At 59.1% G+C, this 15,564-nt stretch overlaps 5 protein-coding genes across 5 annotated transcripts; all 5 read right to left on the reverse strand.

The window, feature by feature from the left end:
* Positions 1–295: 295 nt before the first annotated feature.
* On the reverse strand, positions 296–1,117 carry LINJ_13_1120 (putative 40S ribosomal protein S4; the record flags this gene model as incomplete). Its single annotated transcript, XM_001464104.1, has 1 exon — positions 296–1,117. One exon carries the CDS (start codon positions 1,115–1,117, stop codon positions 296–298), a length of 822 nt encoding a protein of 273 aa, XP_001464141.1.
* Positions 1,118–2,951: 1,834 nt separating this feature from the next.
* LINJ_13_1130 (putative 40S ribosomal protein S4) lies at positions 2,952–4,394 on the reverse strand (the record flags this gene model as incomplete). Its single annotated transcript, XM_001464105.1, has 1 exon — positions 2,952–4,394. One exon carries the CDS (start codon positions 4,392–4,394, stop codon positions 2,952–2,954), a length of 1,443 nt encoding a protein of 480 aa, XP_001464142.1.
* Positions 4,395–5,367: 973 nt separating this feature from the next.
* Positions 5,368–6,999, reverse strand: LINJ_13_1140 (conserved hypothetical protein; the record flags this gene model as incomplete). The annotated part of the gene is made up of 1 exon (XM_001464106.1): positions 5,368–6,999. One exon carries the CDS (start codon positions 6,997–6,999, stop codon positions 5,368–5,370), a length of 1,632 nt encoding a protein of 543 aa, XP_001464143.1.
* A 1,099-nt stretch (positions 7,000–8,098) lies between these two features.
* LINJ_13_1150 (hypothetical protein, unknown function) lies at positions 8,099–8,551 on the reverse strand (the record flags this gene model as incomplete). The annotated part of the gene is made up of 1 exon (XM_001464107.1): positions 8,099–8,551. The coding sequence occupies one exon, from the start codon at positions 8,549–8,551 to the stop codon at positions 8,099–8,101; it is 453 nt and encodes a 150-aa protein (XP_001464144.1).
* A 2,321-nt stretch (positions 8,552–10,872) lies between these two features.
* On the reverse strand, positions 10,873–11,451 carry LINJ_13_1160 (hypothetical protein, unknown function; the record flags this gene model as incomplete). Its single annotated transcript, XM_001464108.1, has 1 exon — positions 10,873–11,451. One exon carries the CDS (start codon positions 11,449–11,451, stop codon positions 10,873–10,875), a length of 579 nt encoding a protein of 192 aa, XP_001464145.1.
* Positions 11,452–15,564: the final 4,113 nt, after the last annotated feature.

Genomic DNA, 15,564 nt, shown 5'->3' on the forward strand with positions numbered 1-15,564 from the left:
CACGAGAGAACCACTAAAGCGGAGCCCGTCCCGTGCGACACACGCACACCCACTCACAGAGAGAGGGAGGGAGAGGGAGACCGGCCAAGAGACAGACACACACGCACGCGCCTACGCGGATGCATGCAAATAACGTGAAGCGATTTGGGGAAAGGCACAGCAAAAGCACAGAGAGGGCCGAGAGGGGAGAAGCGCTTCACACACCTCAAGCACCTCTTCTCGAACCCTCACAGTCCACCCGCTAAGTCGCTTCAGAGTCACAAACACGCACACACGCACGCGTGTAATCGCCTCCTCACTTGCGGGCCTTGCGGGCACCACGAGCTGGCGCGTTCTTGCGAGCCTCGGCCGCGATCAGGCGCTCCTCGCGCTCCTGGATCACATTCATGCGCAGACCCTGCTGCTTCGGCACCGTTACCTGCAGGTGGTTCAGGTCCTTGCCGATCACGAAGATGTTCGCGGCGCGGGTGGCGAACTCGGCGCCCGACGCGTCCTTCAGGTGCGCAATGTTGAACGCACCGGGGTGGCACTCCACCTTCACGATCTCGCCGATGCGGCCGCGGTTGGCGCCGCCGGTCACGATCACGGCCTTGCCCTGGCGGTTCTTGATCAGGTCCACGCACTTCTTCTCCTTGACGTTGTACACGATGGTGTCACCAATGGAGGTGTGCGGGTCCGGGTAGCGGATGCGGTGGCCGTCGTGCGTCACGGCGACCGGCACGCGGCCGGTGGCCGTGTACAGATTCACCACCTTCATCAGCTTGATCTGCGCCTCCGCCTCGGACAGGCTCACCAACGCGAAGCGGCCCTTGACGTCGTACATCAGGCGGAAGCGGTCGCCCGTCTTTGGGATCTCGACCACGTCCATGAAACCGGCGGGGTACTTGCCGTCGCGGCGCGGGTGGTTGTCCACGTGCACCAGACCCTGGCGCAGGATCATCTCACCCTCGCGCGCGTTCAGCGCGTACTTCAGCCGGTTGCGGATGATCACCAGCAGCGGCAGGCACTCGCGCAGCTTGTGCGGACCCGGACGCGGACGCGGCGCGAACACGCCGGTCAGCTTGCTCAGCATCCAGTCCTTGGGCGCATACAAGCGCTTGAGGTGCTTCTTGGCCATCTTTGTGGGAAGAACGTGTTCTACTGATGTTCTGTGAGGAGGAGAGCGAGAAACACAGAAAGAAGAGGGGAGAAGAGTAAGGTCGAAAAGGCCGAGGAGGAGAAGATGGGCACCAACACCTGCAGCAGCACACACGTGGGTAAGGGCATATATAATAATAATAATATATATATATGCGTGCGAAAGAGGCAATGCAGCATACCAGAAGGCGATATAGAAGGCGAGCAAGAGAAGAGACGAGAGCGGAGAGCGGGAGAAGGCGCCACCACGGAGGGCACAAGAAGAGGAAGAAGGCGAGGCAACCAGCACCCCCCCTTCGCCTTCTTTGCGTCCCCCCTCCCCACCGCAGCTTCCCATACCAATACTTCACTCTCGACCCTCGTCGTACTCCGGTCTTTTTTTCCACGGAAGTGGTACCATCCACTCGCCTGAGCTGTCGTTGTCGCGCAACAGCGGCCTCGGTGTGAGTAACTATCCCTATATATATATATATATATATATGTATATACATATACGCGTGTGGGAGAGGGAGCGACAGAGACAGAGGGATTCGTCTCGCCGCTGCTGCTGCTGCTGTGGTGGGTGCTGTGTTGTGTTGTGTTGCAGGTTTGTTTGTTTGGCGTCGTTGGCTTGGTCGCGTGAAATGAGCAAAGAAAAAAAAGAACGAAAAGACGAAGGAGGACGACGCAGACACACACACACACACACAGACCCCTCCCCCCTACCCCACCCCCAAGCGGTGAGGGAGAGGAAGAAGAGGGGGGAAGGGGGAGCGACCTTGGGAATGCCGCTCGTGCCGAACCGTCGGCTAACGAGCAAGAAAACAAAAGAGGGCGCGCGCGTACTGGATCGAGACACGAGAGAGCGAGCTGCCTGCAGGGCGGGTGAGCGTGTGTGTGTATTGGGGGGTCAGTGATGTGCAGTGCAGTAAGTGGTGGATGGGGCGTGTACATGACCTTGAAAGAACGTCACTCGCGAGCAGAGAGGGCGCGAAGAAGAGGAGGGCGAGCGTGACGAGAGAACTGCGACGGCGCAAAATGAAGCTGGACAGCACCACAGAAGGCGCGGGGGAGGGTGGGGCGCAACAGCCGCGGTGCAAGCGCGCATGCGAGGGAGAGGGACGGAGGAGCAGGAAGACAGGCCCAACGAAACAACGAAAAGAGGGAGAGGGGTAGCGAGGTGCACCTGTGGAGAGAGGAAAACTGCAACACATGTGCCTCCTTTACCATACAGGCTTACGTATGTATTGCATTTGCGTGCTCCTCTTCCAATGCAGCCGCGGACTACATCCTACGCCCCCCCCTCTTCTCCTTTTCGATAATATGATCACTACCTTCGGTGCTCGACCCTGTCCCTTCCATCTCCAGCGAACCCCCCCGTCCCTTCGCCGTGCGCGCAGACGGGCAGGCACACAAACCAACGTACCCCTCCCTCTTCCTCTCTCGTCACTCATCAGCAGCATTCCTCGTCGTCCAAATGGATGCACCCACGCCAGACACGAAGCGAGCTCCTCCCTCTCCAACCGGCAACCCCTGACGACGGCGCTACCACCACTCCTCCGCACTCGCTCTGCTTCGCCAACCCCCTCCCTTCCCACACTATCACCCTCGCTCTGTCTCCATCCTTCAAAGACACATCCACGCTTGTACACAGTAATCCACACACGCGCACGCACTCCCTTTCCTTTCTCGTTGTCCTTTCCACTCGCAGTCTTCCGCGGCGGCGGGCGTGACACCCGCGACGATTAACGCTCTGTGGGCGCCGATGACCGTGAAGCTGTGCGCACGGCGTCACACGCACACACACGCACACACGCACGCGTGTAATCGCCTCCTCACTTGCGGGCCTTGCGGGCACCACGAGCTGGCGCGTTCTTGCGAGCCTCGGCCGCGATCAGGCGCTCCTCGCGCTCCTGGATCACATTCATGCGCAGACCCTGCTGCTTCGGCACCGTTACCTGCAGGTGGTTCAGGTCCTTGCCGATCACGAAGATGTTCGCGGCGCGGGTGGCGAACTCGGCGCCCGACGCGTCCTTCAGGTGCGCAATGTTGAACGCACCGGGGTGGCACTCCACCTTCACGATCTCGCCGATGCGGCCGCGGTTGGCGCCGCCGGTCACGATCACGGCCTTGCCCTGGCGGTTCTTGATCAGGTCCACGCACTTCTTCTCCTTGACGTTGTACACGATGGTGTCACCAATGGAGGTGTGCGGGTCCGGGTAGCGGATGCGGTGGCCGTCGTGCGTCACGGCGACCGGCACGCGGCCGGTGGCCGTGTACAGATTCACCACCTTCATCAGCTTGATCTGCGCCTCCGCCTCGGACAGGCTCACCAACGCGAAGCGGCCCTTGACGTCGTACATCAGGCGGAAGCGGTCGCCCGTCTTTGGGATCTCGACCACGTCCATGAAACCGGCGGGGTACTTGCCGTCGCGGCGCGGGTGGTTGTCCACGTGCACCAGACCCTGGCGCAGGATCATCTCACCCTCGCGCGCGTTCAGCGCGTACTTCAGCCGGTTGCGGATGATCACCAGCAGCGGCAGGCACTCGCGCAGCTTGTGCGGACCCGGACGCGGACGCGGCGCGAACACGCCGGTCAGCTTGCTCAGCATCCAGTCCTTGGGCGCATACAAGCGCTTGAGGTGCTTCTTGGCCATCTTTGTGGGAAGAGCGTTGCGGGGGCGTCGAGCTCGACCGAGAAATGAGGGGAAGGTGTTGCGTTCCTCTTGCTTATGTGCAGCGCGAGTCGGGCCGAAGCGTGTGTTGCGCGCGCACGTGTGTATGTTTGAGGGGGGGGGGAGCGCGCACAGAGGAGCAGCAAGGAGGTAGGTGAGGAGCGAGGTAGGGGTTCGAAGAAAGGTGGTTGAGGTATCGATCGAGAAGAATAATATGCTTATTGCGACTGCGATGAGATGCCATGGCAGAAGGGGCGGTGATGAAGAACACCTGACAACAGTACAAGACGTTGCACGTGGTCCATCCCCGCCTCTTGTAACGGCAGTGCATGTCTGGGGGGTGTGCGCGTGTTCCATACTTGGAAGAGCACAAATTACTGTTGAAGGCCGCTTTTCTGTTATACACAGCGTATATGTATCTGTGTATATGATGTTGCGACGATGTTGCTGCCGCGTTGCGGCAGGTCTCTTCGTTGTGGTGGGCAGATGGTGGAAAAGCGAGCCGTTATATACTCGCGGGAGACAGAGGCAGAGGGATGGGCTTCGATAAGAAAGGGATGCACATGTGTAAAGGCCATGCACGTAGGCCAATATAGCAGCCATGTTGGCCCGCAAGAGACGCAGTTCATACAACGAAACAGACAAGCGAGGTGGGAACGATAAGGAGAGGAGGAGACACGTGCGTGCACTTGGGATCACGAGCTGATCAACGGTTACGGGGGTGGTGCACACACACGCACTCACAGAGTAAAAAGGAAAGGCGGAACTACCAGAAGAGGGAGATAACGGAAGAGACGTCGGTGATAGCCGGAAGACTACACCCGGTAAGGTGTGTGCGTGCCTGCTCCCCCACCCCACACCACCCCGCTCTCTCTTTCTCTCCCGTTTTATTTTGCAAGTGGCTCCTTGCACTCGTCAAACGGGCTACAAACGTGGCCTCACCTTCAGCCTCCCGCTCTGGGTGCCTGCACACACTACCACCAGCACCACGACCGCTCGAGGCCCATCTGCAGGCCCAGCCAGCATCCAGCCCGTCACGATGCCTCAGCGACTCTTGGGGTTGCACTGCGTTCTGTTTTTCTTTTTCGCGCGTCGCTCGCTGTATTTTGACGGTGTCTTCTCGCGCACGTCTTCCCACGCGTGCAGAAGTGCGATCACCGAATACGCGTCGCGGACGGGAAGTGGAGAGGGACATGTTCAAGCACGGACACACGGCGGGCAAAAAAAGTCCGAGGCACAGGCGGGGCGGGGCGGGGCGGGTGGTCGGCTTCGTGAGCGCCGATAAATGGCCGCTCCCGTACAGCATCGGCGAAAAAAAGGAGTCGAGCGTGGGGAGGGCGTGGCGAGTCGTGGACGGTAGTGCGGCAAGCCCACAACGCATTACCAGCTATCCGTCGACGCACAGAAGACTGCCGTTCGTTTCGTTGAGCCGGCGTGCTCGAAAGCCTAAAATGCGAGGAAGCACTGTACACAGGCGTCATCTGCCATCATCACTAGGAACGCCTTCAGTCACATTCCGCATCCCTTTGCCCTTCGCCCACCTGCCATGGTCTGATGCCTTCCGCTCTCGCTGTCCTTACAAGGACGCCGGCGCATCTTCGTGATAATCAGGGCATACCCTGGGCAACCCCAGCGTGAACAGGGTGGGCGGATTTACGGAGGGCGCATCCGGGTCGCAACTGCACTTCATGGGAGCTGCGGAGCCTGGAAAGCACGGCCCTAGCGCGCAGTGCAGCGGCCGCACATCGATCGTCACGACCGGGGATGTCACAGTGTTGCAGGCCGAGACAAGTCCGTCGAAAGCGAGGCGGTAATTGTTCGTCTGCGTGTAGCCGTCGTACACCTCGGGGCGGCCTTTCACCACATTCCAGCGAAGCCCGGCCGTCTCCATTTCGCGCACGAAGCCGAAAGGGATAATGCCGCACATGTACGGCGCTGCCGTCTCCCTCGGCGCCGGGCCTGAAGACGACCACGACGGCGGTAGGACGAGCTGCGTCACCCCGTCTGGCCAGCACGCAAAGAGCACGTTGTACTTGTTCATGGCCATGATATGAAAGACTCGCGCGTAACATAAAAGGCAGCAGACAACACCGAACTCGTGATCGATGCGACCGCCAAGTGCGCCGAGGACGGCGATGTTGGGCAGGACGCGCGTCTCCAGGCGTTGAGCAGGCTGTTCAGTGGTGAATGGCGCCGATGTCGTTATCGACTCGAGAAGGCGTCGGCAGCGGTCAGCCTCCTGCCGATCCTCCCCCGCCTGCACCTCGGCGGTGGACAATGCCTCGGGGAGACGAGCCACGCAATCGAATGCAAGGGAAGTGACGTCGGGCGACTGCGCCGCAAGCGGAACCTCTTTATCGAAGCCTCGCAGGGGGTCCACCCCGTTCAGCGAATCCGGCATCCCAACGTCAAGTGCCCACAGACGCTGCAGCAGTGCCACACACTTCATAAAGTCCGTCGACATCTGGCACGCTACGGGCAGCAGAACAAACGGCTCGACTGGCGTTGTGGGCGACGCGGACGCCTCGCGGTGCCTGTGGGCATCACGCCGCCGCCGGATCTTCTCCAGCAGCGTCACGGGAATCGAGTTCACGCTATCATGGAAAAGTAGGCGCTTGTCGCCACCATTGTTGCCCTGGCCATCATCACGGCGGCGAGGCGGCTCTGCATCAGCCGCAGCGGCGAGCACGACTTCTGCGTCACCAGCGTCAGCGAGGAGCATGGCGTGCGTGGCGGGGAGGCTGTCCAAGTCCCCGATGAGGGCATCGCACAAGCGCGACGCGATGAAGGCGCTCTGCGCCGCGGTGCTGCCGCTGCCGCTGCCCGCGATACCGATGCAGCGCTTTGCGCAGTACCTCTTCAGCGCAGCGTACGCGCCGTCCGCGCAAATGAAGTAGGGACGGTGCTCATGGAGCCTGCTGCTGGCGGGGGTGGCTTCGGCTTCCTCTTCGCCCTCCCTCGCCCAGGACGCCGGCGCGACACGGCCACGGTGGCGCTCAAAAAGGCGGATGTAAGAGGCGAAGTCCTCGTCTGTGTTCGCCGGGCTGTTCAACAGAATGACCCCAAAGAGCGACGTGTCAGGGACAGGTGCGTCCGTGGTTACGGCATCCGTTCTACCCAGCGCCAGCACCGCGTTACACGAGCACAGCTTGCGCGTGTGGAGAGCGGGCTGGGTGCCGGGTTGCATGTATGTCTCGAGGCGAGACATGGCGCTCGAGAGGCGGCCAACGGTAACTTTCAGCGGAAGGTCCGGGGAGAGGAAAAGGGCAAAGGGCGCGTGTGTGACATGTGTTTTTCTTCTCTTTTTGGCGCATGGCACCAGGGGTTCACGGACGAGCCAATGGAAGGAGACGGGAAGGGGAGGAGGTGGTGGGGTTCAAGGCAGATGAGACAACAGAGCAGAGGGCCCTCGGCGGACGTCTGCATTCACTGCCCATGGCCAGCCTTCACCGCAGTCTGACTGCGTCGTCGCTGCCGTCGCGCACCTCTCGGGAATGGACAGGCACCGCAACATGAGTTCCCTGTCGAGCACAAGGAGGGGATTGGGGAGGAGGGTGCCGACGGAGGGAGAGACAGAGGGGGGAAGAGGGGAGGGGGAAGATGATGAAGACAGAAAAGGATGCGTGAGAGAAAAGCAAGTAGGATCGACCAGAGGGAGATGGCCGAAGTAGAGAAGTGTACGCCACCCCCGCCTCCTTTCGAGAGAAGGGGGGGGATAGAACAACAAAAACAAAAAATAACATAATGAGAAGATGTCATTGCAACTAGCGGCTGTAGGATACCCACGCAGGGATGCGCGCACACACATACATACACGTATACCAGCACATAGACAAGTGTACACAAACACGAAGAGAGAAGGATAGCTTTACACATCTCTGCGCACACCTCGATGATGACGATGGCAACGCGACAGAGAGGAGGACGGGGAGGGCGGAAAGCAGTAAAACAAAACGAAGGAAAATAAGGGCACTGCAAAGACGGGAAAGAGATGCAGACATGACCGTAAAAACGCCCATCCACACACACACACACGCACACGCACGCATGACAGCTCTTCAGGCTATCTCTTGTCCTCCCCTTGTTTTGGGATGCGCATGTGCCCAGCGTCGCAGTATCAAGGTTCACCGACATTCTCTTCGTCTCTCCGTGCGCGTGTATGTCTCGGCGCACAGCGCTCTCACCGGGATGGCGGAGCACACATAGTCTCGGTGTGCAGCCGAGTTGACTAGCTCCACTCCGTCTTTCCCCGGTCAGAGCATCCTCGTTCCTCCTCTCATCGGCAACGTTGCTGCCCGTACGCCCAATTAGTCTCGCTTGTGGCTGCTCGTGGTCTTGCTATGCAGGCTCTGCGCGGACACCACCTCAGGCGTTGACCTGTGCGACTTTCTACTGTCAACCGTGCCACCGGCCGCATTCCCTGCGAAGCTGCGCTTCGTGGTGGTGCTGCACTTGCAGGAGGCTCTGCTCTCCTCCAACTCGACGCTGCTAGAGCGGCTGCTGAGCTCACTGCCGTAATGGCTAAGGCCATCTTTGTCCACCTTGTCCTCGAGCAGACGCCTCCCTGGGGTACGGACGTAGAGCAGGTAGTAGGCTAGCAGGGCCGCGAAGGCGACGAAGAGGGCGAGGCACTCGATCGTGAGCAGCACCCACCAGTTGTTCTGCACCCACGAACGCTTGTTGCGGGGCACTGCCTGGATGGGGATCGTCGGGAACGGGACCGGGGTGGAGATTATATCTTTTTTCTCACGTCCGGGCATTTTCGCCCTCTGGCCGAAGTGTGTGTGTGTGTGTGTGTGTGTGGCGGTGGCTCGCGCTCTGTCGGACGGGCGTTGCCGCTTCTTTGCGTTGCGCCTGCAGATTATTCAGGTGCGTGCCTGGACGGTCGTGAGGGCGAGTGTGTCGCACTTCACAGAACTGCGTTGCGAAGGATGAAGGGGTGGGAGTGGGAGGAAGAGGATGAGACTGCAGAGGAGGTAGAGCGACACGAAATAGAAAGAGCGAGTTTCCAGGGCACACCGGCGAGAAGGAGGCAGGAGCGGAAGAAAAAACACGCACACACACGCACAACTTCGTCGAGCATGCAGAAAGTGGGCCGACGAGTCAGCAGCGGAGCAGAGACACTGCGGAGAGTAGAGGATAATGGAAGCACGCGGCAGTGAGCGGAACAGTAGCAACTGTCGTCCGTGGCATGGTTAAGGAGGCGAGGGGCGGGAAAAATACGCAGTGGTGTGTCATCCCTATATCCCTCTCGTCCTGTGACGCTGCTCTGCACCGTGCGCTGCATGCTCACGCGTGCGTGAGCGTGGGTTTCGTGTCTTTGCTTGGCTCGGTACGAGGGCTAAGCTGCGTGGGTGTGGGTGCGCGCTGAAGTGCTGGCGCAGGTGCGCGAAAGGTGCGCCGCCGATAATAAGAAGCATCTTAAACGCGTCGGTGCACAGTTCACGGAAAAACACACGCCAAGCATGACTGGGCTTGAGCAACGGTCATGGCCCTCGCCTTATGAGTTCCGTTGCGCACGTGCGCAGGGTTTTGGCACACGCGTACCTGGCAAGACGGTGAGAAGAAAAAAAACGCCGACAGGCCATGCATTCTTCGTTGCGCGGCACGCTCGTGTAAGGGACGCGGGTGATGTGGGGACTGTGCGTGTAAGAGCGACGAGAACGATGAGGGAAGAGAGAGGGGGGAGGGTGAGGTGCCTTGAGGAGAGAGCGGAGGTGTTAAAAAAACGTACAAGGAGCTTCAAGGCACACACCGCCTGCGCGCACGACACCTTCAGAAATGCACATCGTCATCGCTAGCAGGTACATGTGGTACGGTGCACGCGCACACACACAACACATGCGTGTGTACGCATCTCTGTCAGACTACCGGCTCCTGCAGCACACTTCACCAGTGGCGGCTAATGCTGGAAGCACTGAGAGAGGGAGAGGAGCAAGGAAGGGAGACAATAGTGGTGGAAGAAGAGCAGGAGTGCAGGTGCTGCTGTTGCCAGCGCCTGCGCATTACTAGTAACAGCCGCAACCACCACTATCACGGTGCATCATAATTTTTGTCCCTCATTCCCTGGCGTTGATGTCTGCAGCAGCGTTTCTCCATTTCAACGCAGCTGCTGGGCGTGCTCTGCGGGGGGCGATAGGGAGACACAATGAGAGGGCGACAACGCCCATCCACGAAACCAAGCAACACGTGCGCGTACAAAACATGCGCCCGAGGAATACAGCAGGGGAATCATCAAAAAGAGAACGGTAAAAGAAAGCGAAAGGAGCGAAGGTGAGGTTGCGTCGCGAGCATCTGTGACAGCCGTCCCTTCCGCACAAACACACATGCTTGCAGCGACACATCTCTGCTCGAGGGTACAACAACATCCACGTAAAGGACAAGACAGCGAGGAAAGATGCTCTGCGGCAGAGAGCGGGTGAGAGAGACTGGAGGGGGGGGGGGCGGCGGCAGTGAGGGGGTCCGTGCTGAGGTGGAGCTCTACGATCGACTATGATTGATACGCCTAGACACATACAGATAGAAAAATGAGCACATCACACAAGACGAGAGAACGAGGGCAGGAAAAGAGGTATATCGAAAATGAAAAGGCGTGCCTGCGTCTGCGCCGTGGGTAGCCCATGGGAGTGGGTGGGAGCAGCAGCAGCAGCAGGAAAAGGAAGGGGACATTGTGGGTCATAGGGGTCTGCCGGTGGATAGGCGAATGGGTCTAGTTCAATGTCACGCGTTTGCCAGCTAGCACAATCGGATAATGGAGAAGGCGAGACACACACACAAGCACACATAAAGATCCTCGAGGCGACCAATACCGGCAGTGTCGCGCGACGAAGGCAGCGGCAACAACAACGCCAGCACAATATGAGAGAAAGGAGGGGTGGAGGTGGGGGGGTGGGGGAGCAGAGCGCAGTCCCAAGCGGGGGAAGTACCGAACGAGAAACGCAGACATGTGGGAAGAGAGCAGGAGAGTTATGCAGGTGTGCCTATCGGTGTCGGTGTGTGTGTGTGTATAGATGCTTCACTGCAATGTCCTCCGCACATACTCGCAGGCACGTGGACACCTTTCAGATGTCCATGGTCCGCGTCAGACCTCGTCACTGCTGTTACTCCACTCGCCTTCTTCTTCCTCGTCATCGCAGCTATCGTACGAGGAGTCATCGCTCTCCTCCGCCGCATGGCTGTCATCATGCGGTAGGGATCGTGCATCATGCTCTCTGTGGGAGTGCGCGTCGTCGTCGGAGTCACTGTGGCTCTTTCTCTTCGACTTATCTTGGGCTTCACGGTGACGCTCAAAAACGATACAGGCAAGTACCAGGCCCACCACTGCGAGACAGATGATGGAGGAGACAATGATGAGCACCACGGCCCACTTGTACGCCTTCGGCCAGCTCTCGTTCATCGGCTGTAGACTTCCACCGAGCTCGTAGTCTAGGTCACGGATCACCATGTTCGCCGCTATGGGTACGCCGTATAAAAGAATCCGCTGAAGAGCGTAATGAATAGCGTCATCAATAATCGACAGCTCCGCGACGCGGGGCACTGCCGCTACCACATCACTGTTACCGGGCGGCACGACCAGAAGCTTGTCAGCACTAAGTGAATCCACTGCACCGGGATGGGCCGGCAGTAGTTGCTGCCGCTGCCGTTTTTGCTCGAGCGGCATGCTGCTGCTGCTGTGCTCGGTAGCCGGCCAAGAGGACTAAGAAGGAAGCTCCGTTGTACGCGCCGGCTGTTGGTTATACTGACTCGATCTATCTTTTTTCGACTTCCACCACGCTGCGTTTCGCGATCTCGCGCTCGCCCTTCTTCTGCACCGGTGCCTTCCGTGCCACGAGGGAGGGAGGAAGAGGGAGGAGAGAGAGGTATGCGCGCTGCCGGCGTGCTTGCTCGCCTTTCGTCCCCACTTCCCTTCTTGGATTTCCAAGAGGGAGGAGCGAGAGCTGAGGAGGAGGTGCCGTGGTTGAGGGAGGCTGGCTGGCAGAAAGCGAAGCGACGGATCAGACAGTGATGAGATGGAAAGAAAAAAAAAGAAGGCACGCTGAGGGCTGTCGTGAGAGCACTGGGGAGACAGAAGAAGTGGAATGAGAAGAGCCTCTCGAGAGTGAAGCGAGAGGCCGATGAAGGAGAGCGCGCGCTTCGACAGCGGTGTGCCCACTACTCTCCTCGCCTCCCACCACCACAGCAACCCCCGCCCCCCCCAAAAAAAAAAGAAAAAATTGAAGAGAGGCGAGTGTGTTCATGGGCACGGAAAGCGCCGCGAGAAAACGAAACGGAAAGCGGAGGCATCACAGGCAAAGTGAAGGGCGAAGCCGCGAGGGCGGCGGGACGACACATGGAGGGCCACCGTCGTAAGGAAGCCGACGTGACGCAGCGCCATCTGCACTCCTATACGAGCATACGCACGCAACAAGAAGAAAGTGTCCCTGCAGTGCCTTCGCGCAAGGCGACGCGTGGAGGCCGGAGATGCGCAAACCGCTGTAGTTTCCCTCCATTTTGAGGAGAACCGAGATGCCGATGCACGAGGCCCTCTACCGTACAACGAGCGCGCGGAGCTCTTCTTCTCTTGGTTTCGCACACACGAAGGCTTCGCGTCGTCACGGCCTCCTTCTTCCTTTCGGTGTTTTGTTCGATAACGTCAACGCTTCGGCTGGCGCCATTTTCGTTCGCCCGCGCCCGCCCCCCTTCACAGGATGACAACCACGCAGACGGACGCGCTTGCGCAACGACAGCGGCGTGCTGGTCGGGGTGATGTGGGAGCGGGAGGGACGGAATGTGGAGGGGGCGGAGCCATCAAAAAAAAAATTGAAAAGCGACAAGATGAGCACCACCGGTGCAAGGCAAACGACGAGGGGAGAGACCGAGGCAGCAGAAACTGTTGAACACTGAAATTATGTGTGGATGTGTGTGGACGCACACTTGTGGGCGTCGGGGCAGAGCAGGGAAGAGGGGTATTCAGAGACGATGAGGACGTGGAGAGGACAGAGAGAGAGCGAGAAACAAAGGAAAGGAGAGCAGATAGATCGAGTGGGTGGAAAGAGGCGACGGGGAAGCGCGCGGAACACCACCCTGTCCCTGTGCACGCGCTCGGCTTGTGCGCAACATGCATGCGTGTGAGTTGCGGTGGCGGTGCACTACTGGGGAGGGGGAGGGGTGCAGGAGAGAGGCACAGAAGAAGAGGGGGTGCTAGTCTTAGAGATGAGGACCAGGCAGGCGCTAGGGGACCAAAAAGACGAAGTGAGGGTGGGCAGAAAAGCATACACGAAGATGCTGCTCGCTGTTTCGCGCGCGTATGTGCAAGGGAGGAGGCGGAAAGAGATAGGGGCGAGGGAGGAAGGGAGGGAGCGGGCGGACGAGGGACGAGAGAGTCTCAACCCGCAAGCGCTGAGCAGAAACGAAGAGACGATCCCATGTCTACATATCAAGCGGAATGAAAGGAGAATGAGAAGGGGAAACGAAAGTAAGAGACGGAAGACATGTTGGATGGCACACACACACACACACATGCACGCACAGAGGTCCCCACATTCACAAAGGGAGAAAGATGCACGTGTGTGCGTGTGTGTGCAGGTGTCTCTCTATATGCACACGTAGACATGTATAGAAGCAGAATAGCGGAGTCACACGGGCGCACAAACACAGACATCGTGCAAGACACCCACACAGACAAGATGAGTGGCCCATACGACGCAGTCGAGAGCTTCGACCCACACCTGACAGAAACTCCACCCCTTCATCCGATAAAATCGAAAACGGTGAAGGACGATCGCCATCGATGAGAGGTCCTGCGTTGGCGGTGGTGGACCGAGGAGACAAGACAGCAGCAGGGTAAGTCAAGGGGAGGGGGCAGAAATGAGAGAACAAGAAAACGGACCAGGGATACAGATGCACACATGCAGAGGTAGAGAGAGACATCAGAGCAGAGGCACACGCATCGGCGATTCTCAAAACGCGGCAGACGAAAAGGAAAGGAAGAGGGGCAAAAAAATATCTTTTCTTCGAAAAGGAACGGCCAGTAGAATGAGGAAGCGCCAAACGCGCAGGTGAAACAAACAACATAGCAACGGGCGAGTCGTGATCTGCAGGTTAGGGGGCGCAGACAGACGGACAGTGATGGTGGTCGTGTTACAGCAGCCAGTGTCGCTGATGCAAAGCAGCCCTGTCGCACGCACTCGGCCCCTCTCTGCCTCTCTCGCTGTGTCGTCAACTCGGTGTTGGTGAATCCCCTGTAACACGTGCGCGTACGCCAGCGAAAGAGACAGAGAGAGAGCTTAAAAAACGATGTACAACAAAGAAGTGAAAAGGAGAAGCACACGCACACACGCACGAAGTTCGAAAGCCACAAGAAGACTGCATAAAGAAGGGAGGGCGTAGCGAGCGAGCGAGCGAGAAGCACGGACCAGATTCGGCTCACTCGCAACACGTGCGCGTTCTTCTTCGTTGTGCTATGGTTTCTCCCTCATCGTGAGTCGCCCGCCTCGACGTCGCGCGTGGCAGGCGACTCGGAGGGCGACTCGGAGAGGCGGGGGGAGGGGCAGGCCTCGGAGCGCCCTTGCGACGCGGACTTAGTCCTTTTGTGAGACAGGGAGCTCATCAAGAACAGCATGCCGCTCGTGCGCCTGCACCGCTCCCCCCGCTCGTGGCGGTGCTTGATGCGGCGGTACCATCGAAAACTCTGAAAAGCACATCCCATGCTGCACAAGATGACGATGATGCCAATGATAAGCCAGACATACCACAAGTCCCTCGACCAGCTCTTCACCGTCGGCATTGCATAGAGCAGTCGGTTCTGCTCCGCTGCCGGCTCCATGCACAGCGTGCCATACTTTGACACCACATACTCTTTTCGGCCGAGGTACGCATCACAGCCTGGAAGCGTGACCCCCCTGCCCTTGGAGTCAGCCATGGCGACGCGTGAAAGCCGTGGGGGGGGGGGGAATGTGCTCTATTCTGTGATGCGACTGCTGTTGTCGACGTCACCTGCACACACCTATGCATACGCACGCAGGAGCGCAGAGAATCGCATATATATATATATGTCTGTATGTATGTGCGATGGCAGAAGGGGGGGAGGGGGCGTTGTCCTTGCCTTCCGGAGGGCAAGGCAGTAGTGGCTGGGGTGACTCGTGGGAGGGAATGCAGGGCGGACACGTGGCGAGCAAGCTCAGAACAAGACGATCTGCGTGTGTGATGACGATGACTGCCACCCGCACATGTACCAGAAAGCGTGATGGTGCGCGCTCCCGATTGCGTTCACGTGGAGCCGACGTGCTCGTCGGGAGGGGGGAGGCAGGAGAGTGGAGAGGGGGACGGTGAGACGCACAGCATTGCATTACCAGAGATGAGTGGAAGAGAGAGTGGAAAAAAGAAAGTGGCAAGACTCGGAGAGGGACATGACGCTCCGTGAGGAAGGGGGCTCTGCCAGTGGCGCAGCAGCAGAGAGCGAGCGAGGTCCACGCACAGCCTATAGACGACGCCTACAGCACCAGAGCCGCCGCGGCGGCGGGCGGTAGCACTTCCTTTCTGCAGGCGACAGCATCGACACAATTGGCTCCGGCGACAGCTTACCCGCACCAGCGCAACAGAGGCTCCGATGCGTCTGCAAGGGCGCAGCGACAGGGCGTTCCGTGAGGGAGGGAATTGGGTCTCGGTGAGTGGGTAATAGCTTGGAGACTAAGGCGGGAAAGAGACAGGGGGTAGAGGAGGCACCGATGAAGGGCGGGAAACAAGCGAGAGCGCACGTGCTTTTTGTTTCGGTCTAGCGACACGCACAAAAGGA

This window comes from Leishmania infantum, chromosome 13 (genome assembly GCF_000002875.2).
Source record: "Leishmania infantum JPCM5 genome chromosome 13".
Lineage (NCBI taxonomy): Eukaryota > Euglenozoa > Kinetoplastea > Trypanosomatida > Trypanosomatidae > Leishmania > Leishmania infantum.